This window comes from Moschus berezovskii, chromosome 1 (genome assembly GCF_049115385.1).
Source record: "Moschus berezovskii isolate FMDL1 chromosome 1, NW_MosBer_1.0, whole genome shotgun sequence".
Lineage (NCBI taxonomy): Eukaryota > Metazoa > Chordata > Mammalia > Artiodactyla > Moschidae > Moschus > Moschus berezovskii.
In genome coordinates this window covers 109,522,029-109,534,829 of record NC_142460.1, presented here as the reverse complement: position 1 = coordinate 109,534,829, position 12,801 = coordinate 109,522,029, and the positions used below count along the sequence as shown (strand labels likewise).

At 37.7% G+C, this 12,801-nt stretch overlaps 1 protein-coding gene across 7 annotated transcripts in view; it reads right to left on the bottom strand.

The window, feature by feature from the left end:
- The window catches only part of PEX5L (peroxisomal biogenesis factor 5 like), a 219,359-nt gene that overhangs the window by 110,636 nt on the left and 95,922 nt on the right, over positions 1–12,801 (bottom strand). For 3 of the 7 annotated variants that reach the window (XM_088838891.1, XM_088838892.1, XM_088838897.1), the window contains 3 exons: positions 9,850–10,044; positions 8,233–8,356; positions 7,178–7,274 (listed from right to left, as the gene is read on the bottom strand). In XM_088838891.1, the coding sequence (XP_088695017.1) occupies positions 7,178–7,274; positions 8,233–8,356; positions 9,850–10,044 (416 nt within the window). Of the gene's footprint in view, positions 1–7,177; positions 7,275–8,232; positions 8,360–9,849; positions 10,045–12,801 lie in introns of all 7 variants that reach the window. The other 4 variants (XM_088838888.1, XM_088838890.1, XM_088838894.1 and 1 more) reach the window with 2 other exon arrangements.

The following is a 12,801-nucleotide window of genomic DNA, read 5'->3' as shown; positions in this document are numbered from 1 at the left end:
GAGTCTTCTCCAACACCACAGTTCAAAAGCATCAATTCTTCAACATAAAGCTGTCTTTATGGTCCAAACTCAAATCCATACATGACTACTAGAAAAGTCATAGCTTTGATTATATGGATCTTTGTTGGTAAAGTTATGTCTGGTTTTTAACATGCTGTCTAGGCTCATCATAGACACTTGATGAGGAGCAAGTCACTTCCAAGGAGCAAGTGTCTTTTAATTTCATGGTGGCAGTCACCATTTGCGGTGATTTTGAAGCCCAAGAAAATAGTCTGTCATTGTTTCCATTGTTTCCCCATCTATATGCTATGAAGTGATGGGACTGGATGCCATGTTCTTCGATTTTTGAATGCTGAGTTTTAAGCCAGCTTTTTCACTCTTCTCTTTCACCTTCATCAAGAGACTCTTTAGTTCCTCTTTGCTTTCTGCCATTAGGATGGTGTCATCTGCATATGTGAGGTTATTGATATTTCTCCTGGCAATCTTGATTCCAGATTGTGCTTCATCCAACCTAGCGTTTCTCATGATGTACTCTTCATACAGGTTAAATAAGCAGGGTGAAAATATATAGCCTTGACATACTCCTTTCCCAATTTGGAACCAGTTCATTGTTCTATGTCTGGTTCTAACTGTTGCTTCTTGGCCTGCATACAGAATTCTCAGGAAAGGTAAGGTGGTTTGGTATTCCTATCTCTTTAAGAATTTTCCACAGTTTGTTGTGATCCACAAGTCAAAGGCTTTAGTCAATGAAGCAGATGTTTTTCTCGAATTCTCTTGCTTTTTCTATGATCCAGCAGGTGTTGGCAATTTGTTCTCTGGTTCCTCTGCCCTTTCTAAATCTAGCTTGAACTTCTGGAATTTTTTGGTTCATGTACTGTTGAAGCCTAACTTGAAGCATTTTGAGCATTACTTTGCCAACATGTGAGATGAGTGCAATTGTGTGGTAGTTTGAACATTCTTTGGCATTGCCTTTCATTGGAATGAAAACTGACCTTTTCCAGTCCTATGGCCACTGCTGAGTTTTCCAAAGTTGCTGGCATATTGAGTGGAATACTTTAACAGCATCATCTCTTAGGATTTGAAATAGCTCAGCTGAAATTCCGTCACCTCCACTAGCTTTGTTTGGAGTGATGCTTCCTAAGGCCCACTTGACTTTGCACTCCACGATGTCTGGCTCTAGGTGAGTGATCACATCATCACAGTTATCTGGGTCATTAAGGTCTTTTTTGTATAGTTCTTCTGTATATTCTTGCCACATTTTCTTAATATCTTCTGCTTTTGTTAGGTCCATACGGTTTCTGTCCTTTATTGTGCCCATCTTTGTGTGAAATGTTCCCTTGGTATCTCTAATGTTATTGAAGAGACCTCTTGTCTTTCCCATTCTGTTGTTTTCCTCTATTTCTTTGCATTGTTCACTTAGGAAGGCTTTCTTATTTCTCTTGCTAATCTTTGGAACTGTGCAGTCAGATGGATATCTTTCCTTTTCTCCTTTGCGTTTTGCTTCTCTTCTTTTCTCAGTTATTTGTAAGTCTTCCTCAGACAACCATTTTGCCTTCTTGCATTTCATTTTCTTGGGGATGGTTTTGCTCACCGCCTCCTGCACAATGTCATGAACCTCTGTCCATAGTTCTTCAGGCACACTATCAGATCTAATCTCTTGAATCTATTTGTCACTTCCACTGTATAATCCTAAGGGATTTGATTTAGGTCATACCTGAATGGCTTAGTGGTTTTCCCTACTTTCTTCTATTTAATTCTGAATTTGGCAATAAGGAGTTCATGATCTGAGCCACAGTCAGTTCCAGGTCTTGATTTGCTGACTGTATAGAGCTTCTCCATTTTCGGCTGCAAAGAATATAATCAATCTGATTTCAATATTGACCATCTGGTGAAGTCCATATATAGAGTTGTCTCTTGTGTTGTTGGAAGAGGGTGTTTACTATGACCTGTGCATTCTCTTGGCAAAACTTGGTTAGCCTTTGCCCTGCTTCATTCTGTATTCCAAGGCCAAATTTGCCTGTTACTCCAGGTATCTCTTGACTTCCTACTTTTGCGTTCCAGTCCCCTATGATGAGCACATCTTTTTTTGGTGTTAGTTCTAGAAGGTCTTATAGGTCATCATAGAACCGTTCAGCTTCTTTGGCATTAGTGGTTGGGGCATAGACTTGGATTACTGTGATATTGAATGGTTTGCCTTGGAAACGAACTGAGATCATCAGCATCAGTCATTCCAATGAATATTCAGGGTTGATTTCCTTTAGGATTGACTGATTTGATCTCATTGCTATTCAAGGGACTCTCAAGAGTCTTCCCCAGCACCACAGTTTGAAAGAATCAACTCTTTGGTGCTCAGCCTTCTTTATGTTCCAACTCTAACATCTGTTCATGACTATTGGAAAAACCATAGCTTTGAATATACAGACCTTTGCTGGCGAAGTGGTATTATCATTTTTCTGCTTAGGGCTTATCAGGTGTGACTTTGGAAATTCGATTTTTTAAAAAACTGTGTTTAGAACTCTTTTGTTTAATGTGGACTCATGATAGAACATATCATTTAAACACTTTCTTCATTAAGATGGCCATGATATTTTTTCTTAATCAGCCAGCAGATATTTATCATTGAAAGTACAGAAAAAAGGTGTATCTTTTGTCTCAAGAGCAGATTCCCAGAGCTTTGTGCAAAGGTGGGTAGCCTATGGTTCCCATCTGCCTCCAACCATGCAATTCTATGTTATGGACTTTCACGGCAAATCAGGACTGATTTTTAAAGAAGATGTATAGTGTATTAGCAAACACAACTAAAAATTATTTTTGAAACTAGCTTGAAATGATAAAGGAATAAAAATTTATCCTTTCATTTTCCCCATCTTTAACCATTAGCCTCTATTTTCAAATTTTTAAAAATGAAAAACATTTTGTTTCTCCTCTTTTTAGCATTCCTATTTTTTTCACTATATAAAAAGTATTTGTTGAGTATCTAGTATGTGCGGATTATCTACTATGAAAATCGTATTCAGCTTTCTTTCTTTTTGCTCTCCAGCTGACCTTGTCTTTCTGCCTTCTTGGTTTTGTTACTTCTTTCCATCTTCTCTTGCTTTCTTCCTCACTGGTAGCTCATTGTGTGGCGCCAGGATGGTAAGAGGGATGATGATGTGGCTCCTGTGCTATCTTCCAAAAAGCAAAACTATATTTATATTTATAGTGTAAAGCAAAACTATATTTATATTTATAGTGTATTATCTAATTGTTTCTACTAGATATAAAGTTCTTCATACTTCTTAACATCTGTCTCGTCTGTCGAACTTTTCCACTGCCTCACTTATGGCTTTATGGATGGTAGACATTGTCTCATTCATTAAATTGAAAAGGAATGGCATGGAAGCCATTAGCATTTCTAAGAGTAAGAGGTTGAGAATGAATTTAGGAGGCGAGGCACAAAAATGTGCATGGCCTCAGATCAGATGACAATCCTAATTCATCTTCAGATTTTCTGGAAGAAAGTGATATTTTTAAAAACCACTTAACTCATATTAACCCTATAAACTAAGTAATAATCAGGGCTTGCAATGAGAAGGGAAATCGATGGTCTGTGAGTTCTCTCAGGTGGAGAAGTCCGATGTGGCTGATAAGAGGTGACGTGTGATGAAGAACAAGGGCTTTTCAAGCTGATGGGTTTGATTTGAGTGCTGGCTCCTCTCCATGTTAGCTGTGTCACCTTGGGAAAACTACTTCTGTTCTCTGAGATGCATTGCTCATTAATGGAGAAAACGTTAATTCTCAAGATTATTGTAAACATTTCAAATAGTATATTAGGAATATCTTACATTACTACTAGTATGCCTTTCCTTTTTCACTACTCCTTCAAAAATTTAGAAAACGTATCTGCACTTTTAAAGTTTAAACTGTTCTGGTTTGGAACACTGCCAACTTGATGGAATTATGACAATGTGGAAGGAAGAATTTGCTCTGCCAAAATCAGCAGAATCAGAGTGATTCTGTTCACTCTGATTCAAATACTGAGTCAGGATTATGACTCAGTATTTGAGAGCTTGGCTGCCTCACCTTCTCGTGTAGTCCAGCTTAGGTTAAGAAGAGCCTGTCTTGGAGCTGTCCTTCCAGTGTCCATACTTGAAAAAGAAATTTGTGAACCATCACTCTTTGGTGGAAGTTGGATTCATTTTTTTTTTTTTTTGTGCCTTACCACTGTCTCAACTCCTTCATGGAAAAAGCTAATTTTATATTAAAAAGCTAATTTTATATCATTGAAGAATTTCTTCAATTCTTCAAATTTTTTTTAATTTTTCAGATGTCATAATTTCTTTAAATGGTTAGCTGCAGGGAATACAAATTACACAGTTTGTATAACATCAAGAAACTTTATTCTTCAATATATAGAGATTATAGAATTTATTATAATCTCCTGTCACTATGTTTAGTGTATTCTATGCTTTTCTTTTTCCCCATTTTGAAAAGAAAATGAACTAACATAAGAATTCTTCTCATTGTTAGCTTTCATTCTCTTTGTGATTTTGAAATATGATTTTTAAGCAAGGCTTTTAAATAGCTCCTCACCTGTTGAACTAAGATTATTTATGTTGGCTTGAGAGAGAATACATTTCCTTGATTTTCCTGTGAACCATCTGAGTGTTAGTGGAGCAGTAACAAAATTTTGATGAGCTGAAGTTTTTTACTTGAATAGTTTGCAAGTCAGTTTTAAGTCAAAATTTCATACTGCTTCATCATCTTATTTATGTAAAGAGATCATATATTTAAGAGCAGTATGCTTCTAAGAGTAAAAACACTTTTCTGTTTTTTTATTACAGGTAGATAAGTCAGTCTATTTTCTTGCTGTTCCGTTTGAGTGACTTAATATTTTAAATGATTAAATCCCAAATTCATGAAATTTTCCTAATTTAACCATAGGCTGCAATTACAACTAGAAGGTTATAAATTTGCTTAGTTTAGGCAAATCTTGTTAAGTAAACATACAGCATTAAAAAAAAATTAAAGGATAAACACTTTACAAATAATTGGTAACCTTTTAAAAGGATTCACTATGATTTATCCAGACAGAACTGCTGCTGCTGCTAAGTCACTTTAGTCGTGTCCGACTCTGTGTGACCCCATAGATGGCAGCCCACCAGGCTCCCCCGTCCCTGGGATTCTCCAGGAAAGAACACTGGAGTGGGTTGCCATTTCCTCCTCCAATGTGTGAAAGTGAAAAGTGAAAGTGAAGTCGCTCAGTCATGTCTGACTTGTAGCGACCCCATGGACGGGGATTTTCTAGGCAGAACTATCTCAGGGCAATTAACATTATGTTTTGGAGGACAATGTTGGGAATCTCATACAGATTTTCCAAAGCATATTGTGCTTGCTTAAAGGCACACCAGCGGGTAAGTGGACAATGAGGTGGGAAGAAACCAGACAGCCAGCAGGGGAGGAGCAGTCACTGGAATAATAAGGTGAGTGCATTGTGGGTCTCCATGGCAACCGAGGACCCCAGCTGATCCTCGCCGCTCCAGCTCCCTGTGGAACAGCCCACCTGTGCCAGGTCTCCCCCTGCTGCAGAAATAAGTGTTCTTTTGCCACATTAAACTGTTCCAAGGATTCCAGTTTATGAAACAGCACCAATTACTTTACCTGAATCTAAATCTCTAATGCACTCATCAAAAAGTGTTTCTCTAATAAATGTTATCAGTTTGCTTTTTTAAAAGACACATTTAAATGAACAAAGATAAAGAACATGGTACCTTTACAATTCATTAAGCTTCCCAGGGTTTTTTGTTCTGAGAGTTAGCTGACTCATTTTCCTGCCAAGTTCCGGGAGCAGTAATCCCCACCTCTCTCTTGTAGGGTTGCTGTTAATGACTTACAACTGTTTCCAGATGCCTTGCATTTTCTTTCTATCTGTGTCTTTCTCTTGGCCACTAACTGGGTGTGAGTGCATTGACAATTTTCTTAGTCTCAGTGTGCCTTAGTTTCCCCCTTTATAAAATGGGGGTAATAAATATATCATTGAGTCATTCATTAGGATCAAAAGAGCTAATTAATATATATTAGAAGGCCCTCTCATAGCACTCAATAATATTTGCTATTATCATGGTTATCCCTTTACTAACTTCAGACAAAGTATCTCCTCTCTTAGTTTCAGTATCTTATCTAATAAACTCAGGAAAATCTCTTTTGCTCATTTCATCCTACTTATTTCCATGGAGATTACAGCTGTGTGAATGTGGATACATTTCTTAAGAGATCTTTCTGGTTTTAGATCAAGGCTGTACACCCTTGTAAAGTGTTTGAGCAAATGAAAAGATTGAGATTGACTTGGGTTTTCTTGGCACAGCCTTAACCATAGGAGGTAACTAGTTATAGGCAAGTCAGTTACACTGAAGTCGAGGGTCAAAGAGTGGACAGACAGGTCTGGTTTACTTATACGAGGGATTAGTTGGGTGCCCCAATAAAAGGATTTTGACTCTACCAAGACTCTTTAGAGACAAAGTAAGGCTAAAAATAATTCACAGGATTATTTGAGTATTAGGTGTAATATCGGGTTGGCCAAAACATTCGTTTCAGTTTTCCTGTAGGATGTTATGGAAAAACCAGAACAAACTTTTTGGTCAATCCAATATGTTAAAAGCACATAGTGGAGTCCCTAATACTTAGTAGGTACTCACAAATGGTAGCTCTTAGTATTATCATGATTGCTCATACTACACTTAGTAATTCCTTAGCATCACATTTATTTTAATGTGATGGTCAGAATCCTGATGTGTAAATATCTTGTCCCACAGGGCATAGATGTGAATGAATGTTCAAGATGTACTTTCCTCTTCTTTGCGTCTATTACATAAACAATGCTAAAGCTGGAGTAGAACAGATTTTGTATTGAAAAATAATGGAACAGTAAATGGTAGAACAAGGAAAAAGTGCTAAGTAGTAAGTTCACTGACACATTTTCCAGCCAAATCTATCTTTCTACCTACCTACCTACCCACCTACCTATTTATCAATCATCTGTTATTTTAAGCATTGAGATAGCTACTGAGCGAGAAAGAAAATGAAATACAAAATACAGAAAAAAAAACTTCAAATGTTTTGGTTAAAATTTAGATAAAATATTTATGACATAAATGATCTATTAGGAAAGATAGGTGCATTGAGGAATTGGATTTGTTACCTGTGTTGGAGGCACTAATTCCAGCTCTGAAGCTGACTCAGAGTTCAAGGCGCTTTTCCCACCACTCAGTTCTGGCTGAGATCTGTGCTCTGAAGACCTATACGGGCGCATGAAGGAAGTTAATGTACATCGAGAAGCAAAGTCATCTAGAAAGTCAGCCAAAAAGCCTGGTTAATTTGGATCACCAAGAACCTTGGTAACAAAGCTCTCATCAGACTTTTACTTGGATGTTTCCATTATAATGACCACTTTTGGAATATCAGTGGCTGCAATGTGCTAGGTGTTATTGTCTCTGATTGATTTAGACTTCATGTACAAAAGGCAAATAAATGCAATACCATTTTTGTTGTAGAAAGTTCTGCTTCATCAAAAAAGTATTGGCTTTTTGGGGGGAGGGAGCTTCTCACAAAGTGTATGAGTAAGATTGGATCTTTATATAGAATTTGAAATGTCATATAAGTGGAGATGTGTGAAGGGCAACAGACTGAAATATGCTGCCCTTTAGGAAGTTTTAAAGACATGGTAAGATTTAGGCAGCCAGTTTTTGTCATGGGCATCCATAGATTATTATTAGTTCATTTTCTGACAGTGGTGATTCATAAAGTCAGAACAGGATACCTGTTTAACTAGAAACACTTAATTTAACTATAACTCACTTAATAGGATCTTCCTGACTCAGGGATTGAACCTGGGTCTCCTGCATTGTCGGGCAGATTCTTTACCATCTGAGCCACCAGGGAAGCCCCCATTGAATATACACATATATGAAATATACCTGTGTACCTATTTTTAAAGATCAGTTACACATTCAGAAAATTATTAACAAATATTGAAAAATATTGAGTATTGAATTATGAAACTACCAAAATCCTTATTGGCTGAATTTTTGACAACTCAGAGGAAATAATTTAATTTTAGAAGTCACAATAATTAACACTGATAAACAGGGGCTTATAAATGGCACCAGGAATCTGGACTGACTTAGCTTATTGGCTATTTCAATACATGTGTACATGACACATAAATGGTTATTTTCTGATATTAAGATATCTTACCATAAAAGTTCTTTTGATCCAGTTCTAGATGAGCTTGATTTTCTCTCTGCCATGGGATGCCCCTTGCTATTTCGATCTCCATGAAACTTAACATCATCCCATTTTTCCAGTTGTGTTTGAATGTCTGCTAAGGAGACAGGAAGGTGGTGAGGGGACCAGGGGGAGAATATGAGGTGGAGAGAGAACAGAGATTGGTTAAGACTGAGAAGTCTTATACAAGTGAACTTTACCCTTCAACCCTGCCCTCCCCCCAAACTTAAGGGTCTGGCAAACAAGAACTCCCATTATCCAACCCCTGGTGACTCTAAGACTTATTTCTCACTACTCTACCATTCTTGAATACTGTGACAATATTTGTATTTGCTTGAAAAAGCATCTCGGTCTATTTGTGCTTCTGCATCAGGAATGCCCTGCCCTTTCCTCCTTACTCTCTCTGATCCATATTTTTCATCTGACAAATTCTTCCTCATCCTTCAAGACTGCTATCACAGTGCTTCCTGTAACATACGTTCTATAAACCCCTGGCTGGGTGACGGGCTTTGTGAAGGTACTGGTACGCAGTAACTAACCCAGGCTTTTCTTTATTGCAGCACATAGTACATACTTTATTGTAATCATTTAATCATTTTTCTATCTCTCCACTAGACTGTAAATTTACTAAGGAGCAGAAAGCTTATATTATTTATCCTTGTATTCCCAGCACCTAGTATGGAACACAACAGGTATCCAGAAAAATGTTTATTGAACAAATGGATAAATTAATTCATAAGCATCTAATGTGGATATAACACAGTGCTAAGCGATTTTATATATCTCCTTTAACCTTCATGACTTTATGGATAAGTTACTAATATGCTCATTTTATGTCTATTTACTCATCCATGTTTCCCATGACTTTCTGAACTTCTTGCCACCTTTCTTTCTCTTAAGAAAGAAGAGCTTAATTGACCAGTTCCATGAGTCGAGGTTAAGACCTCCTTTTTCAGGAAAATGTGCAGTGGAGAGAAGTATGGACTTTGAAGTTTAGAGCTTGGCTCAAATTCCAGCTCTTCTTCATACTAACTGGGATCTTGGGCAAGTTATTTAAATTTGAAAACCTGGTTCCTCACTCATTTCAAAGAGTTGTGATGAATTAATGGGATAATATATGTAAATGATGTAGCACAGTCCTGGACATTGTAAGTCACCAATAAATGGTAGCTAACATTATTGTATTGCAATATTTCCATGCATGTTACATGTTACTGTTCCATCTGGCTGTTCCTAGACTTTGGGTTAGAGTTTTCTCTTTCTAGACTCTCTTCCTCTCTAGACTGAATGGTCCTGGAGAGCAAGATTTGTATCTTATTTTCATTGTAACTCCAGTGCCTAGTATGGTGTCTCCCATCTGTCAAAAACTTGGGTTGTATACACATATACACATGGGTTGTATAAGTAAACATATAAATCCACACCAGTTCTACAAAGAACTCCCCAACTGCTATTTAATCTAAGCACAAAGTGTGTCCTGCCCAGTTTCCTACATAGACATCAACTTTTCTACTGCTTTGCCCACAGTTTTCATGTCATCTGTAGAATGGCCTTGTATTAAGGCAGCAAACACAGCTATTGCCTTACTTAAGTCTAAGGATGCTGTCTCCGAGCCTCGGAGAGCCTGGCCTCTCTGCTCAGCATCTGCACTGATGAGGTCAGACCCATCAGCCTTTTTCTTGAGGGATGAGGTTTTTGATGAGGCCTCCAACTTCTTGGCTTTGGTTTGGGTTTGAGAGACAGGTTCACTCAAGTCAAGGAGATCTAAGCCTGTAGTCAGTACTGTAAGAGAGAGAAGACATTAAGATAAGCTCACTCATTGCTCTGAAATTCTTTTTTAAAAATAAGCTTCAGTTGGGTGTAGAAGGATTTTGTGTTTGCAGTATAGGTTAGAAGCACCAAATTAAGTTAGCTAACCATTGATTTATCAAGATGGTTTGCATTTAGAATGGGGAGCTTGCTGCATGTTCTCCTTTATTTGGCATGATAGAAATCTTCAGAATAAGACTCAGACCAGTCACACCAGTGATGAAGGTTTGAATGGAATTAAAATGATAAAATTGAATCTGAGTTCAGGTACTATTTACTTGATTGCTTTGCTTTATTTATATACAGGTATATTTTAGAGTGAAGTATTTTTCCCAGCATAGAGTCAATGTATCATATTCTGAGAGATGACTGCAAAACAGTGATGAGGAAGATTTCATAAAGTTTCTGAATGTCTTTGTGTTTTAATTTCAAACTACTAAGTATCTAGGGTATAAATGAATGTTGTTAATCATCTTTTATTTAATTAAGCAGTTTAATCAGAAAACGGCTTGATGTTTGGGCTCACACTAGAGAGGTATTTCATAATCCATAGTTGATGAATAGGTATACATGTTAATGCCTTTGCTGCTTAATATGCAAATTTGAATTTCAATGTAACAAACCATAAAATGGTTGCATTTTTACTTCCCAGCAGGTTAATTACATTGTGTTAAATACTCTAATGAAGGCAGAAATAATAATTTGTTCAAATGCAAGCTAGGCAAATGAGAATTAAAAAGGCAAGCTATGTAACTTTTCCTTCTTTCTCTTAAGTACAAGTAAGTGCTGTTTGACTAGTTCATTGTGAGAAACGGAAAATTCCTATTAGAAAAGGTTCTTCCAGCTCTACTTCTCTTTTAGCCCCAGCATCCCAGAGACTGGTTTCTGAACTGTCCTGATGACTTCCTGACCTAGGATCACTTTACCAGCTAGCTTAGAAAAGCCACCAAAGCGACAGGGACACTCCTTATGCTAACTCACTCCAGCACTGTCTACGACAACCTCTGCACAGCTCCTTCTCCTCCTCTTTGATCTCTTGGTGTTTCCTCCTGGTAGGAAATGGATCTTTGTTGACATCTCAACACTCTTCCATCTATTTCTCCCTTGCATTCAATGCAGGGTCAGGGATTAATTTAGTTCACAACCAGGATTTCTTTAGTACTGAAGTGTTCTCATGAGCTAGCCATCCTATGGGATCCTTAGGATAGGATGTAAAACTTTCTATAATCTTGCTTTCTGATTTCAAGTATAAATCACAATGGTTGGGTGTTAATGGTGAAGTGGAAAGACCTGACTCTGCCACTGCCTAGCTGTGTGACTTGGAGTAAGTTTATTGACATCTCTGAGTTTCAGTGTCCTCACTTAAAAAATGCAGAATTAAGTCTCTGCATTAGATATGATATGAAGATTAAATTATCTAATTTAGAAATCAAATGTGTAAAGTGCCCAGAATACTGCAGGTATTCAATAAATATTATTTCCATTTTTTGGTGGCCAATTTGTGATGCTTTTCTTTCCTTTTCCTTTATCTCCTGTTTCCCCCACGCCCCACTGTTTTAGGCAAGAATCATATCCATACACTGACAGAAACAGGAAAACACCCCTGGGAATAAAATGGCAGATGAGACAGGCTATTGGCTCTACAGAAGATGCTATGAAGGAAATTTATCAGGAAATGGCCTGAAAGTGTCATCTCATGTGAGCTTATCTCATCCCAGTGTTCCTGAGATAGGAGTCACTTTCCAGAGTAAGATGCTCTGAGCTGTGGAGGAGTGTTCTGGCTGGCTCGGTGTCTAAAAGTTAAGCACAGCAAGCAGCCAGGGTAGGCTCGGATGCCACACATTTCGTATCTTTTGAATGTTTAAATAGAAAATTCTAGGCCACTGTGAATGTTGGCAGGGATTCTAGGCCCACTGTGATTTCCTTAAAACAGAAGGAAGGAAGTGAATAACAGTCTCTGAAATGCCATATATGCCTTTTTACTAATTGCACAAACAAGAATTAGTCACTTTCTCCTACACTTCTTTTAGAAGAAAATTATATAGGACTTGTCTGCTTGTAGATAGGAAGTATATTTGTTACAGAATAATAACTGATGAGTATTAATTTAACTCTATATCTGCTTCTCACCATTCAGAATAAATGAATTACTCAAAGACTGAACTGCAAATTCAAACTTGGCTCAGTAATGTTCTTTTCCCCTCCAAGCTGTCCTCAGCACTTCCTGTGTTTGTTCTGAGGTCTCTGTTTCTTTGTTCTTTTCCCAGCAAATGTGAAACAACTGCTAGGCACACACAAAAGGCCTTATTTGTTCCTCGGTTGATGAAGGGGGTGCCTTGGAGGTTGAATGGCAAGCTTGAAGCTGAGAGAGTCCCTGAGGAACACAATTTCAAAACCATAGAAGGATGTGTGCAGCCCTTCACTTTCTGAAGAAAGACAAATCTCATTTTAGCATGGGGGTATGTGAGTACTTGTGTGTATGTGTGTGTGTGGTGTGCACTTTAGTTAAGACAAAAATAAAGGGTGTCAGATGTCACTGTCCCATATGGGCTTCAAAGACAGCATACCTTGGTATGGAAGGGGGTGTCTGTTCTACTGAGCTTCTCAATCTGATTTTAAATATGCTCTTAGGCACATGAAGGTTTGTGTTCCAATATTTGTGTTTCAATTAAAATAATCACCTGATATATAGTGGAAGTGAAATTGTGTATGTGTGTGTGAGAGAGAGAG